Source organism: Leptonychotes weddellii, chromosome 4, assembly GCF_054177405.1.
Source record: "Leptonychotes weddellii isolate Sample4059 chromosome 4, ASM5417740v2, whole genome shotgun sequence".
Classification (NCBI taxonomy): Eukaryota; Metazoa; Chordata; class Mammalia; order Carnivora; family Phocidae; genus Leptonychotes; species Leptonychotes weddellii.
This window is the reverse complement of record NC_138372.1, coordinates 48,997,463-49,019,497: the sequence shown is the minus strand read 5'-3', so window position 1 is coordinate 49,019,497 and position 22,035 is coordinate 48,997,463. Positions and strand designations below refer to the sequence as shown.

General features: G+C 39.6%; 1 protein-coding gene across 4 annotated transcripts in view; it reads right to left on the bottom strand.

Annotated features, from left to right (window-relative positions):
* Nucleotides 1-10,088: 10,088 nt before the first annotated feature.
* AK4 (adenylate kinase 4) overlaps nucleotides 10,089-22,035 on the bottom strand; it is a 110,054-nt gene continuing 98,107 nt past the window's right edge. For all 4 annotated transcript variants that reach the window (XM_081818561.1, XM_081818558.1, XM_081818560.1 and 1 more), the window contains 3 exons: nucleotides 20,635-20,807; nucleotides 17,393-17,511; nucleotides 10,089-15,817 (listed from right to left, as the gene is read on the bottom strand). In XM_081818561.1, the coding sequence (XP_081674687.1) occupies nucleotides 15,703-15,817; nucleotides 17,393-17,511; nucleotides 20,635-20,807 (407 nt within the window). In that variant the 3' untranslated portion in view covers nucleotides 10,089-15,702. The remainder of the gene's footprint in view (nucleotides 15,818-17,392; nucleotides 17,512-20,634; nucleotides 20,808-22,035) is intronic.

Genomic DNA, 22,035 nt, shown 5'->3' with positions numbered 1-22,035 from the left:
GCAATAACAGAAAACACCTACTTTTCAAGTATTCATGGAAAGTCACAAAACTTGACAAAAAAGTTCAGAAGTTCCAAAAAGTAGAAATAATACAAAAAAACTTTTACCACAATGGAATAATGCTAGAAATATCAAAATTTTAAGAATCAAAAGCCCTCTCACATAGAAATTTAAAAGAAAAACTATGAAACAGCTTTTGTATAGAAGAACTACACAAAATGAAACTGAAGAATTTCTAAGGCTATTATAAAGAAATATGTTACAGTTGGGAATTTGTGATATATAATAATCACATGAAAATTCATAGCCTTAAATTCACATAAAAATGATACAATGAATACAAATTAATTAAATTCTCAACTCAAAAGGCTAGAAAAAGCTAAGCTGACTCAAAAGAAAGTGCAAAGAAGCAAATAATAAAGATAAAAACAGAAATCAGGGGCGCCTGGGTGGCTCAGTTGGTTAAGCGACTGCCTTCGGCTCAGGTCATGATCCTGGAGTCCCGGGATCGAGTCCCGCATCGGGCTCCTTGCTCAGCAGGGAGTCTGCTTCTCCCTCTGACCCTCCCCCATCTCATGTGCTCTCTCTCTCTCAAATAAATAAAAAAAAAAAAAAAACAGAAATCAACAGAATATAATATAGTCGTGTAATTAAAACTTCTTAGGAAAAAATCAATGGAAAAGACATACCCAACTTCTGAAACAGGAAATCTAAGAATTTCTATTTAATGGAGAAACATGAGCGGCATTCCTTCTAAGGTCAGGAACAAGGTAAGGATGCCATTGTCTCCACTACTATTTAACAGTGTGTTGAAAATATTAGCCAATTCAGTCAGGCAAGAGCAAACAATTAGAATTAAGAGGTGGAAAATGAGTAAAACTATGTGCAGATATTATATGCATACGGCCCATGAGAATCAATGTTATAACAAAGAAATAATAAAAGAATTCCTTAACAGAGTAGAATAAACTGGCACATAAAAATCAATAGCCAGCTGCCAGTCAGCCAACTGGTACCCTTGGTCAAGAAGATAAGGAGCTAGCACTAGAGTGTAAATCAACTAGATCACCAAGCAGACTATTTAACTGGCAATTTTTTAAAAAGAAAAACGTCCTAGCTTCTGAAGAACACAATGAGTTGATTTACATGACACTAGGAGTAGCACCTGGGCAAAGCAAATAAGTAAATATGTTATTAATAAAAGCCCAGATTTTCAGTGAAAGAAGAAAGATATAAAATAAGAGAGAGCATGGAAAAATTTTGTAATGCTTAAGTTTGAATCAGAACTAGCAATATGAACTTTTAACTTAAATGTATATTTAATATATATTAAATTTATATTAATTTAAACATTTTAAAATATGTTAAATGTTATATACATAAATATAAAATATAATAAGTGTTAAATATGTTAAAACAATTTAAACATATATGTGTTTCCTTTTTTTTTTTTTAAGATTTTATTTATTTATTTGACAGAGAGACACAGCGAGAGAGGGAACACAAGCAGGGGGAGTGGGAAAGAGAGAAGCAGGCTTCCCGCTGTGCAGGGAGCCCAATGCGGGGCTCGATCCCAGGACCCCGGGATCATGACCTGAGCAGAAGGCAGACGCTTAACGACTGAGCCACCCAGGCGCCCCCATATATATGTTTCTTAACATGTCACCGCAATAACAATGAGCACACCTGGTGCTAAGATCTTAGTAGTTTTTGCAAAAGAATGAAACTGGATGACTTTTTAATACCATAAACAATAAATAAACTCATAATGGATTGAAGACCTAAAAGTGAGACCTGAAACCATAAAAATCCTAGAAGAAAACATAGGCAGTAATTTCTTTTCATTGGCCATAGAAACATTTTTCTTTCTTTTTTTTTTTTTTTTCATAGAAACATTTTTCTAGGTTGCCTGGGTGGCTCAGTTGGTTAAGCATCTGCCTTTGGCTCAGGTCACAATTTCAGGGTCCTGGGATCGAGCCCCTCATCAGGCTCCCTGTAGGGAGCCTGCTTCTCCCTCTCCCTCTGCCACTCCCCCTGCTTGTGCCCTCTCTCTCTGTCAAATAAATAAAAAATCTAAAAAAAAAAAAAAGAAAGAAACATTTTTCTAGATAGGTCTCCTGAGGCAAGGGAAACAAAAGCGAAATCAAACTCTTGGGACTACACCAAAATAAAAAGCTTTTGAATAATGAAGAAACCTATCAACAAAACAAAAAGACTGAATGGGAGAAGATATTTGCAAATGATATATCTAATGAGGGGTTAATATCCAAAATATATAAAGAACTTACACAAATTAACAACAAACCCCCCCAAATAATCCAATTAAAAATAGGCAGAGGTCCTGAATAGACATTTTTCTAAAGAAAACAGTTTTCATACACATGAAAAGATGCTCAATATCACTCATCATCAGGGAAATGCAAATCAAAACCACAAAGAGATATTACCTCACATCTCTCAGAATGGCTAAAATCAAAAACACAACAAATAACAAGTGTTAGAGAGGATGTGGAGAAAAAGGAATCCTCGAGCACTGTTGGTGGGAATGCAAATTGGTGCAGCCACTGTGGAAATGGAGGTTCCTCAAAAAATTAAAAATGGAATTACCATATGATCCAGTAATTCTACTACATGGATATTAACCTGAGGAAAACAAAAACATTAATTTGAAAAGATATGTGCACCCCTATGTTTATTGCAGCATTATTTACGATAGCCAATATATGGAAGCAACCCAAGTGTCCATCGATAGATTATTGATAAACACACACACATACACAAACACACACACACACACACACAGGAATATTACTCAGCCATAAAAAAGAATAGATCTTGCCATTTCTTAGAGGGTATAACGCTAAGTGAAATAAGTCAGATGGAGAGAGACAGATACCATATGATTTCACTCATATGTGGAACTTAAGAAACAAACAAATGAACAAAGAAAAAAGAGACAAAAAACCCAGACTCTTAAATACAGAGAACAAACTGGTGGTTGCCAGAGGGGGGAGGTGGTTGGAGGCATGGGTGAAATAGTAAAGGGGATTAAGAGTACACTTATTATAATGAGCACTGAGTAATGTACAGAACTGTTAAATCATTATATTGTACACCTACACTAATATAACACTGTATGTTAATTATACTTCAATATAAAAAATAATAAAAATAAAAAGCAGAAAAAATATATATATATTTCTTAATCCTGTCTAATGTCACTAGAATAACAATGAGCACACTTGGTACCAAGATCTTTGTGGTTTCTAAATATCATACCCCACTAAAAGAAACTAGAGCTCTGCGGAGAAATGGCTAATACCAGGTCTTAGAAGGGAAATTTCAAGATGTCTCTGAGATCTGATGTCAAAAATCAAGTAAGTGTTCAAACATTGATGGAGCCATATCAAAAAGAAACGAAGACAACTTGAAGACATCCTACTTGCCAAATTTGGGACAATTTGAGAATGAGAAAGAATATTAGAGTTAAAAAAGAATTTCAGCAAGATGTCAGGATACAAAATCAATATACAAAAATCAATTGTATATCTATACACTAGCAATGAACAATCTGAAAATATTAAGGAAACAATTCCATTTACAATTGCATCAAAAGAACAAAATACTGAGGAATAAAAATTTTAAAAAGTGTACAAGACTTATACAGTAAAAATCACAGAATATCAGGGTGCCTGGGTGTCTTGGTCAGGTGAGCATCCCACTCTTCATTTCAGCTCAGGTCATGATCTCAGGGTCACGAGATGGAGCCCTGCATCAGGCTCCACACTCAGCGGGGAGTCTGCTTGAGATTCTCTCTTTCCCTCTACCCCTCCCCTCACTCATGCTCTCTCTCTCAAAATAAATAAATAAATAATCTTTCTTAAAAGTCACAAAATATCACTGAAAAAAACTGAAGAATTAAATAAAAACACATCACATGTTCATGAATTGGAAGACTATATATTGTTAAGATGGCAATATTCCCCAAATGTATCTACACATCAAACCACAATGCCTATCAAAATCCCACCTGTCTTTTTTGCAGAAATTGATAAGGACAAGCTGATTCTAAAATACATATGGAGGAGTGCCTGGGTGGCTCAGTCGGTTGGGCGTCCGACTCTTGATTTTGGCTCAGGTCATGATCTCAGAGTCCTGGGATAGAGCCCTAGGCCAGGCTTCATGCTGGGCATGAAGCCTGCTTGAGATTCCCTCTCTTCCTCCCCCTCTGCCCCCCCCATTCTCTCTCTCACACTCTCAAATAAATCTTTAAAAATAAAATAAAATAAAAATAAATAAAATATAAAATACATATGGAAATGCAAGGAACCCAGAGAGTGAAAACATCCTTGAAAGAGAACAAATTTGAAGAACTCACATTTTCTATTTCAAAAGGTACGACAAAGCTATAGTAATCAAGACTGTGTAGTACTAGCATAAGGATAGATGTATAGATCAATGGGATAGAATTAAGAATCTAGAAATAAAACCATATATGTATGGCCAGTTGATTTTCAACCAAATAATGAAGACAATTCAATGGAGAAAGAATAGTCATTCCAATTAATTGTGCTGGGACATCTGTATATCATTCAAAAGAATTATTGGACCTCCTGCCTCACACCATATACAAAAATTAACTCAGATTAAAGACTTAAATGTAAGAACTATAGAATTCTTATAAGACAATATAGATGTAAAACTTTGTGACTATGGATTAAGTAATGGTTTCTTAAATGACACAAAAAATACAAAAGCAAAAGTAGGTAAATTGGACTTCATCAAAATCAAAAAAATTTGGGGTACCTGGATGGATCAGTCAGTTAAGCGTCTGACATCAGCTCAGGTAATGACCTCAGGGTCCTGGGATCGAACCCTGTGCTGGGCTCCCTGCTCAGCAGGAAGTCTGCTTCTCCTCTCCCTCTGCCCCTCTCCCTGCTCATACCCTCTCTCTCTAATAAATAAAATCTTTTCAAAAAATTAAAATCTTTTGTGTTTCAAAGGACACTATCACAAAAGTGAAACATCCATGTAATGGGAGAAAATATTGCAAATCTTAGATCTGAAGAGTCTAGTATACAGTATAAAGAATGCTTAAAACACAACAATAAAAAGATAACCCAATTTTAAAATGGACAAAGGATTTAAATAGATGTTTCTCCAAAAAAGATATACAAATGGCCAACAATGAACATGAAAAGATGCTTGACATCACTAGGAAAATATGTCAAAATCATAATGGGATAGTACTTCACATCCACAAGGATGGCTATAATCAAAAGGACACAGTAGCAAGTGTTGACAAGGATGTGAAAAAACTGGAACTCACATTCATTGCTGGTGGGAATGTAAAGTAGTGCAACCACTTTGGAAAATAGTTTGGCTGTTCTTCAAAAAGTTAAACATAGGGTTACCATATGACCCAGTAAGTTGACTCTTAGCTATACACTCCAGGGAATTAAGAACATATGTGCCCACAAAAACTTGTACACAGATGTTCATAGCAGCATTATTCATAATGGCCAAGAAGTGGAAAAAAACACAAGTATTCATCAGTTGGTGAATGAATAAACAAAATGTTGTATATCCACACAATAGAATATTACTCAGCTACAAAAAGGAATGAAGTATTGATCTATGCTACAAAATGGATGAACCTTGAAAACATTATACTAAGTGAAAAAGCCAATCACAAAAGGCCACTTATATGATTCCATTTATATGAAATGTCCAGAATTGGCAAATCCATGGATAGAATGTATTTAAGTGGTTGCCAGAGGCAATACTTGTTTAAACTTGAGATATTTCCCCCAACTTAGTATTTAGAAAAGTCTCTATCTACAGAAAAGTTAATACTACCCTTGGTCCCTTTCACCCAGTCAGCAACTGTAAACATTTTTTGCCACATTTGCTTGATAATTGAAAGTCAGCTTGGCTGGATATAATATCCTTAGTTCACACTTTCTTTCCTTGACAATGTGGCTCCATTGTTGTTTTGCTTTGTGTTTGAATCACTTGGTCTTTTTACCCAGAGGCCGAGAGGTATTTTCCTAGATACAGTAGAATGTCTTAAAGTTCACTATACTGAGTCAGTTCTCGCAGTTCCACAGTGTACCTTTTTAATATGTAGATTCAGGGTTTCTTTATTTACCTTTTGGTAAGTTTTTATTAGATTATAGCTTTAAACATTGGTTTTCATTTATTGTTTTGTTTTTTTCTTAGATAATTCAATTATAGGTGTGTTAGATCTTCTTTGTCTTCTATAACTATTATTTTCTTAACTTTTCACTTTTTCTTATTTTAATTTTCTTGGAAATTTTCATGTTCCTATGTCTCCTTCGTATGCTTGTTGAATCTTTTCTTCTTTGTGTACCTTGTAGTTTAGTCTTAATTTGGGAGATCATTGTCTTTTCCTTCACTTTTTGTTCAGGCAATTATTATTTCACAAATTTTTGTTTTGTGTCCACTTTTCTTCTGCATTTGTGAATTTCTGATTTGTGGTGATTTTTCACATCTGTTATTGTCTGACCATATTTGACTCATATTGGAGAGCTGTGGTACAGTTTCTTCTGCCTCAAGTTTGGGTCTTGAGTATTTTCATCCGCTGAAGAATTTTTATTTTAATTTATTCCTTTTGAAAGTAACTTCGTGTGTCTGCCTTTTCCTCTTCATTTTTAAGACTTTGGATTTTCCTGGATCAGGTGTTTCTACAGATGAACCCCATCTGTAGTTGAGTGGCTTACCAGTTTTCTTAGTTCAAGAGTGCCCTCTTCAGTTGGTACAGTGAAATGCAATTTCTTAAATGAAGAGCATCTTTTTGGGGCTGGGGGAGGAGCTCTCATGAAACTCTTATTTCTGTAGAACCCTTAATTTCCACCAACTTCTTTATTCTTCCCTCTTCATCACCAGATCTCTAAGAAGTGCCACCTCCTTTCAAGTTCCTTTGTTGTCTCCCAGAAGCTGTGCCCTCTCAGTACTTTTCCCAAATATTTCCTGCCTACTTCTCCACTTCCACATGGGCTACACAGCTGGTGCTACTGATTTCAGATACATATTTTCCCACTCAAATGAAATAGGACTTTGCGGTCTTCTATTTCCTGGCTATGTGGTAGATATAATTGTGTTGTGTGGTGAGTTAATTGTGATTTTATTTGCTGATGTTGGTCTCTGTGGTTTTTGTAAGATGTGTAGAAAGATTAAGGTTTAGACATATGCCGTTTATCTTCAATGAGTTTAGCTATCTAACCTCAATTGATAAATGCCAACATTTATAAAATTTTAGGTGAGATTTTCATATGAGCATTAGATTATTGGGCTGGTTTTTTGTTTTTTGGGTTTTTTTTTGTTTTTTTGGCTTCAGATGGGAGAAATGCAGCAAAAGTTTTTATATAGATAACACATAGAAGATGGTTCATTCAAGTCTCTAAGCAATTTTAGCCTGCACCCCCTTCTCTCTGACCCTGTCACACTGATCAGAGGTTTCCATAATGTGGTGGGTGCATATGATCAGTGTCCAGGATAGCTGATATGTCTGGTGGCCAACATGTCCAGAGTAATCTGATATGGTAAGTGCACCCAGGATGGTTGATGTATATGACATAGTGGATCTAGAGTGGTCAGTGTATGTGGGCTATTCCTGTGACAAGAGTCGCTGATCTGTCCTGACTTAGAGATGAACTATTCATTTTTGTATCACTGATTTTTCCTTGTCAGGAAACCTTTTTCTTTTCTCAGGGTACATGGCTCTGAAATGGGGGAATGCAAAGTGTCAGCTCCTGATGGACTATGAGATCTAATCTTTCCACGGGAGGCCTTCTAGGCTTGTTAAAGAATCCATAGGATCCTGGCTAGGAAAAAAGCTGGCCACTGGAGACCCAACACAGCTCAAGTCCTAGTCACCTCCACGTGGCAGGGCTCTCCAGCCTGACTCCTGGAATTCCTGCCCAAAGCCAAAGGTGCCTTGGTTGCAGAGCCCTTAATGTGGTCCGTTGGTGTCTTTGGGCAGTGAGAGAATGAGGAAGAAGAGCTGAATAATCCTAAGGGGCGTGGAATTGAAGTCTTCATTCTACCACTTACTGGGTGAGTGGTCTTGAGCAAATAACTTCATTTCTCTGAACCTCAGCTTCACTACTTGTAGCTGGTATACAATGCTTGACCTATTGCCTGGCACCACAGAGCAAACCCTCAATAAATTTTAGCACCTTATATTACATATGCATATATGTACACATATATATAATTCTATTACACACACATGTATTATATATACACACATACACACACATTTAATTACTGGATGCTTAAATATTCACTGGCTGAAAGGAATCACACTCAGGGGAACTCTAGGGGTAAAAAAAACTCAAGTGATTCATTGGAATAGGTGGTGTCCTGACAACGCAGAATTCTAGAAAACTACACAATTTTATTGTTAATCAAAGGTAGAAAATCCTCACCTTCATATTCTTGCCTTTACATACCTCCTTACTTCATAGACATCTAGCCAGCCACTAAGATCATCATTCCTAACCTCCTATGTGTCTCTAAGCCAGAAGTCCCAAATTGACTTAATACACTGTTTGGCCTGTGGAATTTTTTTAATTTAAATTGTAAACATTTAAAACATTTCACATGAAAACATTGATTTCTGGCTTCTCTTAAACTGAATGATGGGCAGCACTGGGTCAGCAAGCACAAGGTGGTGACTACTGGTCAGAGCTGAGGAGCAGCAACTCACCTTTGAGAAAAAGCAGTGCACTGCAGTCTTCACAGCATCTGCCACTCCCCACAGCCTTATACTCACCCCCATTTCATTGTTATCCCCAACCCCTCCCCTGGAGACATTTAATTCTTCTTTACTCCTGTTATAATCCAGCTTCCCTTTTTGTTGAGCTCTACCATATCTTAGTTCAGACCTGTAGTACAATTTGATCATGCAAATGTGATGAGTCACTTTCTGGCATAGTCTATGGTCTACAGCAAACAAAGTTAAGACCAGGTCAGTACAACTTCCCAATACAACGCAATCTTATCTTTCTCTCCCCAGTGCTGCCTCATACCTTTCTGGCCTCCACTTGGCATAGGTGCTCATACTTCTGCCCACATACCATTCCCTCAGCTTGGGTTCCCTCTTTCCTGCATCATTCAGCTCAAATAATAGCTCTTACTTGGTCTAGTTGGCCAGCCAAGAAAGTCACTACCTCTGTATTCTTTCAATTATAATCCAGTGATTAATTCTAAGTCATGTGTAGTTATCTAAATGTATTTCCATTTCCTCCAGGTGACTGAGGAAGTCAAGGGCAAAAACTGGGTCTTACTCATCTTTGCATCCCCAGAGCCTAATAGTGCTTGATCAGAGAATCAAAGGTATAACTAGATGACATGATATACTTGTCTTAGGCCCATTTTCTATCAGTCAGCTTGAACTAAATTATGCTGTTGTACCAAACTCCACACATTCCTCAGGCTCCTATGCCAGGTGGCTTTTGAACACAGCCGAGGGGAAGCCTCTGCAGGAGACAGGAGAATGTGAGGTTGGGAGAAGCCAGGGAATCCTCCACCCCCACCCCCCACCCCCACCCTTGTAGGGAGGCTTCTGCAGAAGCTCAATTTCCTCCATGACTCCAGCTTCCACTAGCCAGGCCTGTGGACTTTTCTGTTTCTGCGGAGTGGCCCTGGACACTATGACCTTGGACTCACTCCGATCTGGTCTCCCGATCTGCAAAAACAGAGGGAGAATAGACTCACATCGCTCTGTTGTTTCAAGAACAAAACTAAAGGATGTTTATGAAAATACGTAAAGAATAAAGTGCTAGAGAAATAAGGTGCTTGAGTGTATACAAAGTGAGGTAACATGGTGTTGCAGAAAAGAAAATGAGACTGGGGATCAGAATGCTTATGTTCATGATCTTGCTCTGCCACCAACTGTCACCTCATCCAGGCGACACTGTGTTCTCTATTCTCTTCATCTGCAAACTGGAGATAACACTGTTGATAATGAAGTGGTTGCAGAATGGCATAAACGAGAAGATCTATGAAGACGTATACGCTCAAGTGTAAAAAGCTACACAAATGTTAAATTAATTCACTAGTTATAAGCAGAAAAAAAACCTTTATTTCTACCAAATTAAAAAGTAGGAATCAATCTTCAAGCAAGATAATCAAAATAGTCAATAACACAATTAACAGTTAGGAGAGCATATACAGATTAGACTACAGGTCTAGATACTTTGAATTAAGCACATACACCCAAATCAAGAGGGCTGACAACTTTCGCACTGAGGAGAAGCAATGACTCATCGTAAACACACAACTTCTGGGAAACTGGAGCTGACTTTTCACAGGACAGTAAACCGAAGTGACAAGTTGTCATTGGCTTAGAGAACAGATTTGAGCTTGAGAGGAGTCACAGTGAAATGCCATTGTAATGCAACAATTTCCCGAGATCTGTTCATCTCAAAAACAGGAATATATAAAAATCAGTAGTACAAATTCTCATAAAACTAGAAAAGCCCTCTAAGCCCTAACACCTTGAAGCTTACATAAACACTGAGGTTTTTTTTCTCCCCTTTACTCTTCTCTAAATTAAATACAAAACAGTTTTTATTTAGTACATTTCTGACTTTACAGCCAAAGCTTCAAAACAAAGAAAGGTTTTATGAAATGGAATTAGACACACGCCAACCCCCAAGAGAATCTCAAGGTGCGCTGCTCCTTGGCAAAGTTTTAAACAGGAAACCTTTATTCCCACAGAATGACGCTGTTTCCTGGAATAGTCTAATTATTACCAGGAAGGAATGCATACCCATCCCATCCAAGGGTTCTCATCCTTTTGGAGGCGTTTACCATCTCTCCCTCCCCCACACACAGACCCACATAAGACACACACACTGATCAAATTGGGGGGGGGGGATTCCCTGAAGCACACAGATAATGGCATTTATTTTGGCAAGACTTGTGCAATTTGTTAAAAGACAGGTATGGCATGTATGAACAATTATAATTATAGTATGTCTCAACAGATGCAGGAAGCAGATTTTTCTTCATAGTTGAAATATGGCCTCATGGTTTCCCCACATCTGGGTCTTGCACACTTTTCATCTAGAAACCAGACTGGATCAGTTATAGGTAAAAAGGGATAACTTATGACCAGACCACACTCCCATTTAAAAAAAAGTCTCCACTGCTAGGTTCTTCTTTTGAGACACTAAGTAAAACAAGGGAGTTACTAAAAATGCAGGGGAATTGAAAAGAAAGCAATTCAGACTAAGAACACGACCTGGCCTTAGGAATTGCGTCTCTGGCAAAATTCACCGCAGCAAGAAAAGATACTTTTAAATACAAGGTAATAAATGAAATTCATCAGGTAGATACGAATGTCTCCCGAGATCCTGCAACCCAGCAGAGTGCGGATGAGATGTATGCCCTCTGCATATACAGTGTGCAACTACCACCAGGGCCCACTGAGTGCTCATTTCTTGCCTCAGCACCAGAGCGCCAAAAGCAAAGATTCCAGGTACAAATAACACTGTTTTACCCATTAATTAGAATGGGGAGCTCAAAGGAGAAAAAGGTACACAAAAGGCCCCTCTGAATTTCCTGATTCATCCCTATACGTACATGAAAACACAAGTCTAAGTAAACAGGATGACCTCAGTTTTTACACAAAGAAGCAGGATAACGGAAATATCTGTTTTGTAGGGTAATTGTTGAGGATTTAATTAGACAATGCATATAATGTGCTTAGCATGAAGTACTAATCAACAGTAACTACTAAGAGTGTCTATGTCTTCACACATTTGGAAATTTGCAGTCTTTATGATTTAAGCCAGACCTCCAGCAGAGGCTGATAAGCTGTTTATTCAGCTAAACAGCTAAAGTCAAATACTGAAATCAGTTGACAGTGAACTGAATGTTCTAAAAGTCCCATTTATGATCGTGCACAAGCACCCTTCCATCTACAACTCTCCTGTCTCAACATTTTACGTGGTGGGAGAAGCCACAGCAGTCCCTCCTTCCAAGAATCCCCCTCACCCATGGCTCTTACCTTTTTCCTTCCCTACCAAAGAGAGGGGCAGAGCCTGGGTAAAGCTGGAGCTCACGCGAGTGTGGCCGCTGGAGGGGGGCAGGGAGGGCCCCTAGGGAAGGCAGGAAGCCAGTCGCCCCTGGTCATCGCCAGAATCGTGCACGCCAAGCAGAGCAAAGGTGTGCATTTGGCAAAGGTGTGCATTTGGCATTCAGCATCAGGTTGATGGGTCATGTGATATAGGGAAGATGGTACAAAAATCAAGGGTTGCCCTGTGTTAGCAGCTCAATCACCTCTGTTCACCTGCCAGCACTTCAGGCAGGAACAGTTTATTATAAGGGCCTTACTTGGGGGTGCGAGTGAGGGAGTGATTTGTTCTGGTATCAGGGAAAGTGAGTAGCATCTGGAGAGCTCTCAGCAGCCCAGGTCTAGAGAGAGCACGACAGCTGGGGGTGGCTCAACAGTAAACGTCCCTTCCGGGGTACACCACCATGGACACCAAAAGGGTAGGTGAGGAACATGAACCTGACTCCTCCACAGACTAGCTTGGACCCAAGCCCAGCCTATTTCAACAGCCATTCATTTTATAAATGAGTAGTTATAAAAGATCAAGGGCTCAGACCTTCCTCTAGCAGCTCCCTTTGCTTCAGCAAATGGAAAAAAAAGGGAACAGTCCCATACAGAGCTGAATGTCACTTTTGCTATTTTTTTTTTTTTTGCTACTTTTGATGTGAGGCCACTAGCAAAATCAAGCAGGCTCAGCACCCCAGGTTTGTTGGGATAGGGTACAGTAAACATCCAGGAGCCAACTCAGGCTTCAGAGTCAGGGAAGCCTGTGTTTGAGTCCTAGCTGCACTAGTCATCGGCAGCAAGAGCCCAGGCAAGATGCTTCACATCTCTGACCCTTGCCTTCTTCATGCCTATCTCAAAGGATGCTTGAAAGATTAAATGTTTGCAAGTGTCCTACAACTGCACCTAGCACCCAAAAGGCCTTCAATAAATGGTACTTATTTTATGTCTGCCTTAGTGTTAAGAGGATATTAAACATGGCAATGTTTCCAAGTTCCAAGTTAAGTGGGAAGCCTGTTCAGATAATGGAAAGCAAAATGAATTCACAACTGACTAGAATCACAGGATATGAGGACAGGTAGGAATTTTAGAGACACCCAGACTACTTTCTTTGCGTAACTCTGAAGGAACCGTATGTGTGGCAGTAGAAGGAAAACCAAGGAAAGATGTCCCCTTTGCTTTTGTCAAAATATTTGCAAGAGGATTTTAATTTTTTACAAAATTATTGGAAGAAAAACTAGAGAGCTTGTTTAAGAAAATGAGAAATAGACTTTTTAGGCCACTAAGCATGAAATAAGTATCATCTTTCAAAGACCATGGAAAAGGTGTTTGTCTTTTTTTGGTCTCACCAAGCACAGGACCCTCAATTGCTGGGCTGCCTCAGAAACAGCAAATGCCACTGACACACTGAGGGGCTCCAGTGCTGACTAGAACTGTCTATTTTTCTGGAAGAGAGGAGGGAAGGATGGAGGACTGGAGCATGGCATCAGGGACCAGCCATTTCCCATTTCCCACATCTCTCTCGAAAACTCCAAAGGGAGTCTGTTAAACAAAAAGGGAATAAAGGAAGAGCTAAGATGTGTCTGCTTCTAGAAGGGCACACACTTTTCTTTCTCGAATTATCCACATAATTACCTTAACTCTCTACTATTCCTAGTTTGTGGAAATGGTCTCCATGGCAGTACTAGTCTACATTGTGCAGTTTTCCTCATTTCAGACTTGTTTTCTCTATACCTGGTTCCCCCCGATACCTGAGCCTTACCCACACGTCTTTTCACCCCAATCCCACCAACTGACATTCACACATGGATCTTCTAAAGCACTCAGAAGTCTGTATCATGCACTGATGTGTCACAGACCTGAACTGGGCATTTCCACTGCATAAACCTAAAAAGTAACACAGTGAGGTGATTTAGAGAATGAGGAGGAGACCAGTCTATATTTCCACTAAGATAGTCAAAGAATACTCACATGAAGGAATAGAGGGAGAGGAACTGGCAAGAAGAGTAGGGCAGTATTTGCAAGGAAGATGCAATCATTACCATACAGAACACATGTGCCAGGGAACTGACTAGAGATTTGCTGGGACATCTTCAGAAAATAAATAACATGCTGCAACACAAGTGGTGTGCTGAAATAGGCTTTTTCTTTTTTCTCCAGTATGAAGAGCTAGACAGAAGTCACTTCCAGGAACAGCAAGGACCTTCTTTAGGGCCAACCACGATGCATGAAGAGGGTATTTCTTTTTAAGGCAACAGGAATAAGTTTCATTGTCCTTCTCAGAGAAGAGCAAAAATTACATTAGGTGGCCACCAAGTCTGGAAACCGGGCAAATCTTTAATAAATGGTTTATTGTACATTACAAAGAATGACAAAATTGTATTATCTATATTTCTAGACTTAATGGCCACCCCACAGAAAGCATCTTTGGAATAGAAAAAAAGTTTTAAGAATTTGTTTTCCCATAATCATAAAGCTGTCATACTCAGTTCTGGGCACAGCTGATGCAATATTTTCCTCAACCCACAGGCTCCATTCCCTCTACCAACTATTTATAATATGCTTGGGTCACTCACAGGAGAAAAACACTGTCAGCATCAATATTTAGCAGCATTTCAAAATACATTTTTTTTGTCTTGAATAAAAAGCTAAACTATTCTTTTAGTGCAGTAATTTCATATGGTCTTATGACTTCTATACACAAGATAATGATCCTTTAACATTTATGTAGGTAAGTATCTCCCATTTTTTTGAAGACTCCCTAAGACTTTGAGGATTTTTTTCACAATAAAAGAAAAGGGCAGTATCAACCCACGAAGAGTCAGCCCAGCAGCGTAAGAAGACCCTCTGCACAGCCCAGTTCCTGCTGCAGGAAGCAATTTGACAGCCTCCCCTTGCTCTCAGTTCTTAGAAAGGGATCTGAGAGGGATCAAAGCAGTAACTATCTGTATTACTTCATAGCCTGGGGAGGGAGAAAACAGATGTAAAAAAAGTACAGTCTAATAAAAATAGTGGAAGCCAAATCCGTTCATTCCAGGATGTCTGCAAAGGAGAGATTCTATGGAGCATGGATGCAGAAAAGGTATCACTCCTAACAGAAAAAATAAATTGTGGACAGTCACTCACAGCGAGGGAAGCAACCACAAAGAGCAACTGGCTTCAATCGCATGGTCACCAGGAAGGGCACATACCAGAGAACTTGGGACAAGGCCTCCTGATGCTCTGATTCAACAGCCTTCAGAGGACGGAGGGAACCAGAGGCCAACACTGTCACGCGTGAAAATGCTACCCTGGCAACAACGTGATGGTCAGAAATCAGCTAGAGTTTGGGTTAGACGCCGTTCGAAGTCCAGCCTGTACTTGTTTTCTTGTGAAGGGCTTGAGACGTGCAGAGGCATCTTAGACATGTGTAGATGACCCTTCTCGTGAAAGGCAGAGAGGAGCCTCTTGAGGAATGCTTTCTACTCATTCGTTTTCATTTCAGTTCACCATTTAAACTAGAAAAGATGCTGCAAGCTATCCCCGCTAGCTTCTAACTTGGGACACGGCACCAAAATACTACACATACAACTGAATGAACGACATTTTCCTGGTTCTTCCACTGGGCAGGCTCAGTATGCTTCTTTGGACTGAATAGGCGTGATCTTGTTCGAGAAAAGCGTGTAAACATAGGGCCAGATTTTGTTAGTCTCCGTCCCAGAAAATTGGTGAAGCACTCCTCGGCTCCTGAAAAACAAAATCCAACACATGAAGGCATTTTAGGCTTCCTTTTAACATGCTATTAGGGCGAGGGAAGATCCTGGGTATAAAACAAGCACGATCTCGTGGTCTATCACACACACTGCTAAGTGCCAACACCCACGCTGCGTGTACCTAAATAAGACCGGCATGCTTGTCACGATGCCACCTCTTCTTCTCCTGTTTAAAACATATCAAAGAGGGGCGCCTGGGTGGCTCAGTTGGTTAAGCTTCTGCCTTCGGCTCAGGTCATGATCCAGGAGTCCTGGGATCGAGCCCCGCGCTGGGCTCCCTACTCAACGAGGAGCCTGCTTCCTCTCCCTCTGCTCTCCCCCGGTGCTTGTGCTCTCTCTCTCTCACTCGCTCTCGCTCTCTCTCAAATAAATATATAAAATCTTTAAAAAGTTAAAAACTAAAAAAATAAAACATATCAAAGAATAACATTATACGGACAATCTCAAATCTACCTCAGTATACACTTTCAAAAAATAAATCATTGACAAACTTTGGTACCGTAAAACCCTTATTACTTACAACAGATCATGAAACACAGGATATATCATAATGACATGATCAGGAACTTCTGATCTAAAGGGCTGCTAAATTGTTTGGGTGCTAAAAGGTCAGAAATTGATTCCAGCAGTGGTTGTTAGACAGCTGTCCTGAATGCAGTCTGCAAATGGGTTTTGTTCAGTGTGCATGCTGTTAAGAATGTTATGTGTTGGGGCAGCTGGGTGGCTCAGTCGTTAAGCGTCTGCCTTCGGCTCAGGTCATGATCCCAGGGTCCTGGGATCAAGCCCCACATCGGGCTCCCTGCCCAGCGGGAAGCCTGCTTCTCCCTCTTCCACTCCCCCTGCTTGTGTTCCCTCTCTCGCTGTCAATTAAATAAATAAAATCTTTAAAAAAAAAAAAAAAAGAACGTTATTTGTTGCCAATATAAAAATTGGGATTTTTTTTCCCCCTGACTCACAGCCAACCAGATTTCTGCTTCTCTTAAAAAACAGGGATCACTGGCCACTCTGGGCCTGAGTGCCCCCGTGGAAATAACTGGCTGGAGCAGCACAGAAGCTGTCACTCAACTGCCCAGAGGAACACATCCCCCACCAGGTGTGACACTCATTTCCAACAGTTGCCTGGCCCCCGCAGCCATCTGTAGCTTACAGTTTTCACTTTTTTTGGTTAAATTCCCTCTAGACATATCTAGGTGAAAGGTCCCTTCTAATCTTCTATCCAAAGAGATATTTACATGTGGGAGTGTCAAAATACAAACCATATTTCAGCTCCTTGAAAAGAAAGATGAAAATAATCCTAGACATACTTTTACAACCAGACAGAGAAGATCAGGTTTGGGCCCTTGTATTACAAGAATTTCAGCATAAAAGAACTGGACTCTATCTCCCACGTACAACCCCAGCATTTCACCCGACTCCCAGGGAGGTACTGGGCCTTTAGGGTTTGTCTAGCTTAAAGAAACACAATCCCACCTCAGCCTGGTGTCCTTCCCACTGGGCGCCACATGGTTCTAACCGACCATCTGCCATGAAAATGGTAAAGCACACTCACTTGTATAATTCAATGACTGGCTTTGCCACATCCTTGTACTGTCTTAGCCTGGCAGCCACGGCTTCGGGTTTATCATCCTCCTGCTGGACTAACGGTTCACCCGTGATGTCATCAATCCCCTACAAATACCAGAGAAACCAGTTAATATGGCCAACACCTGGGCCATTCCAAAGACGAGAAACTTTCCCGTGCAAAATCCGTGTATTCACCTTGGTCTCCCACCGAATGATCAATTAGGCCTGAGTGACAATGGTAATAGTGAAAGTAGTTGAAAAAGAAATAACACTCCTAACAGTCTTGTTAACCTTATTTCGTGAGAGTTGACATGGAATCTTTATTAAATTCTCAGATCTTTCCAAACACGTTTCAGTGCTATTGAGAAATGATACTTTCAATTTACAGTTTAAAACTCCATGCTGCCTCCCCCAACAACAAACAACCTTTAGACAATGACACTCTGGTCCTCTAAACATTCCTAAAACTGCCCTGCTTTCTAAAGTTTGAGTTGTTAATACAGAAAATAAAATGTCTGGGGCGCCCGGGTGGCTCAGTCGGTTAAGCATCCGACTCTTGATTTCGGCTCAGGTCATGATCTTAGGGTTGTGAGATAGAGCCCCACATGGGGCCCCATGCTCGGTGGGGAGTCTGCTTGAGATTCTCTCTCTCCCTCTGCTCCTCCCCCTGCTTGCATGTTTTCTTTCTCTAAAATAAATAAACAAAATTAAAAAAAGAAAAGAAAACGTCTCAAAGAACCAACTGGTTTACTTAGGAGAACACTGATCTAGGAGAAGGTATCTTGGTCCTGCCTTTGCTAGCTTTCAAATTCTTTCCTGAGATTAATCTTACTCAGGTTATTTTCCTAGATCATATAATGACTTACTTAAAGGCAGATTAAAATAGGCATGGATTATACGCCTATGACAATCAGGAACAAACATTCTGAGAACTAAAAAATGGCAATTTAGAAAACCTGATTTTTGATGTATTTTAACCTCCTTGGGAAACATACCTACTTACAAATAGCAACATGGACGTGAGGATCTTGCCTCCCATGTCCATGGATGACTATTACCTGCCAGGGGAGAGAGTCACAAGGAATAAATCTGTCAAAAGGCAGGCTAGAGCAGAACCAAGGCTCAGGCAACTCAACTGGATAATCAGAAACCAGCTATAAATTTGAAACACACTAAAATTCCATTACAGCTCAGGGCCTTGGGTCCATAACCTGCACTTATGATTTATTGGTGAGCCCCATAATCATCACGTGTATTCCATGGTTGTTAACCTGACACAACAGGGGAGATGGGGGTGGGAGACGGCTGTACATCACCTTTATTCTCTTCCCCTTTATTTTACTTAGAGCTGCAAAGCTCAGAAGTCATTTCCAGGACCTCAGAGCACCAATAAATACAACAACTGCTTCTACAAAGAAGAAAATGATGCTAGGGTGACCGCATCCCTCCTTCTGGGAGAACTTGGCCACAGTGGCAGGTAGAGGTGGCCCAGACTAGTACCTTTCCCTGCTGTCTTTGGAGGCAGCACTGTAACTGTGGGTGTTCGTTTAGGATACCCAGTCTTTTGAAAGCAACTCAGTGTTAAAGGTTCTCAAACTTTATGAGAATCTTTGCTTCAGCAGGTCTAGGCAAAGCTAAAATGTGAAGCATCCGTGTTGGACATCAGTGCATATGCAGAATCCTCTTTTCCTCTCCATCCATTTTTTCCCCTTATACCAGTTTCTTGAGAGGGAAAAGGGGAAGGGACCTAATAAAGGAATTCCAGAATTACATTTTAAAAAGAAGACTTTGGGGCGCATTAAGCATCGCCGAGTTTAATCCAGTCAGTTAACCGAGTAGGTTAAGCATCTGCCTTCGGCTCAGGTCATGACCCCAGGAGCCTGGGATCGAGCCCCACATCGGGTTCCCTGCACAGCCGGGAGCCCGCTTCTCCCTCTCCCTCTGCCTGCCGCTCTGCCTACTTGTGCTCTCTATCAAATAAATAAATAAATAAATAAATAAATAAATAAATAAATAAATAAATAAAATCTTTAAAAAAAATAAAAATAAAAAACAAATAAAAAGGAGACTTCAAAAGGCAACTAGTACTTTGTCCAAATGAACAAGACTCACTGGAACTTTACCAAATCTATGGCACTCAGGAGCTGGGAAGGCATCCTTACCCTCTTGAGGTTGGTTTTCTGTAGTAATTATTGACTCCATCTATATTCAGATCTACCTATCCCATACACATTAATCCATTAAGATGCAACTGTCATCCCTTCCACATTTGGATGATTACAAGTAATTCTATCTAACATCCAATAACTAGAGGTAAGAATCACATTGAACTAATTCATGTCTTTACCAGAAAGAACAATAATAATTCTTTCGAATTTGTTAATTTAAAAAGGTTCTTTAAACATATACCTTTACATATGTTTGTTTCATGTAAACACACGTTATTTTTGGACCTGTTTATTCCTCTAGTCCTCCCAGTCCCTTTACACCCTCACTGCCACCACTCTAATGACCCCAGCCACTCTGACCCCAAGTCTTTATTCAGTCCCAGCCATAACCATTTATCCCTGCTCTTATGAAGCTAGAGAGCATATTTACACACACAAACAGATAATGTGTTAAGGAGGGTCACTATTTTACAAAAATGGAATCGTTGTGCTATTTGCTTTTGATATTCAACAATACCTAGAGGAAGTATTTCTTCAGGTCAAAGGCGATAGCACGAAGTCATTCTTTTTACTGAGTACATAATATTGCACGATGTACATAATTTCTAATTCATTTAGTCATCCCCTGTAAATGAACATTCGTTTTCAGATTTTGTTTTGTTTTTCTCTAAAATCAACACTGAAATAAGCATCACTGTGTACATGACCTTACCCGCTAGTGCTTTCATTTCCATAACCTATTCTCCCAGCGGTGGCTTGAATGAAATACATGTATTTTAAAATGTTAATGTACATTGCTAGGTTGCTTTTTAAAAACACTATTCATACTTCATATGCCTAATAAAGATGAGTACCATTTTTTCCAGATCCCCACCAGCAACAGATGTTATAAACTTTAATTTGCATTCCTTGACCACTAGTGAATGAGAAATTTCAAATACTTTTGGCCATGAAGATTTGCTCTTTTTTGAATAATCTATTCATATCCTTCCTACACTTTACAGCTGGAGTGTTTTGCCTCTTTCTTGTCAGTCTGTAAAAATGCTTTGTATATTCTTACATGTACATGAGGTGGATTGAAGTCCAAGTTATATACCCTTCCACTAGGGGGGTGAATCCAACGTCGGCTGAGACGATCTTTGAGTGTTTCAAATGGAATGTTCAAAGTGATCACTAGATCCAGCTCACAGATTTTGTCCAGGGCTTCAGCCTGAACTAATGTCCTAGGAAAACCTAAATGCCAAAAACAAAACATATCAAATGCAAGACATTTCCCAATTCCCATGAGTCAATGAAATATTTTCAGTTGACAGAATAATCAAATCTATACATATACCACCCAGAAAGAAACTTCTATCAGGAATTTATGTCTACCTCCAAAAATTTAAAATTAGAAGAAAATATGTCACTTTATAACCCAGCTTTAGCATTTGGGATACTCAAAGATTAAGAAGTCACATGACCCAAGTAGAGCATGCACTAAACTAAAAATCACTAGACTAGTCCTCACTTTGCTCTTAACTACTCATGTAACCTAAGCAAGTTATATCACCTCCATTTCCACTTCTGTTCCTCTAAAATTATATTTGTGTTCTTTTATAGCTTTAACAGCTGATGCGTATATTATTCTTAGGCTACGCCCCAAATTATATTTTTATCCATACGCTACATCTTAACAAAACTCAACATGTGGTCTGCAATCTAGCATAGTAACAATAGAAATGAGAAAACACACTTAAGAATTTTATAGTAATTTCACAGTAATTTTAAGCCTAGTGAATCTAAAATTTATGCTTGAATTTGTGTTTTTCTTTTAATTTTTCTTCTAGTAATTTGCTCTTATTGTATTTGATAAAAGGACTGCTCTGCAGTGGATTGGGGAAAAAAAAAGAAATGCAGCTTTCACTACTGATTTTGTTCTAGGCCTCCCTTGGAGCTTATTTTCTAATTTCTCCAATAAGGGAAATTATCCAATGGCCCCCACAGTATCTAACTGATGTTGTTTATTACAGAAGATATAGATTAAGTTACATCTCTTCCCAAAAAGACACAAGAATGGAGAGAACCCAACCCGGGGCATGTTTCAACTCTACTGTTATGACAGGGAAAGAAAAAGCAAGTTTAAACAGAGGTGAGGAAAAGCTTATCTTGCAGGGCAGATCTGAGACTCGTTGGCTATCATGTGTCGAACCCAAGGTACTCACATGTTCCCACTGGGCAAAAGGGTTACTCCAACATTACAGGTAACACCAGAAGAAACCTGTCATGAGCACGCTATGAAGGCACACACACGAGCTGTGTCCTTCCACAATGTCAGCCTTATTCAATCATAGAGCAAAGTTAAATCACGATGATAAAGCAGGTTCAGGATTCCAAACTCAATGACAATTCACCATGTGATTAAACCTGGCTTCTTACACAGCACACAGAGGACAGAAGACAAGTCATACAACAAACAAAG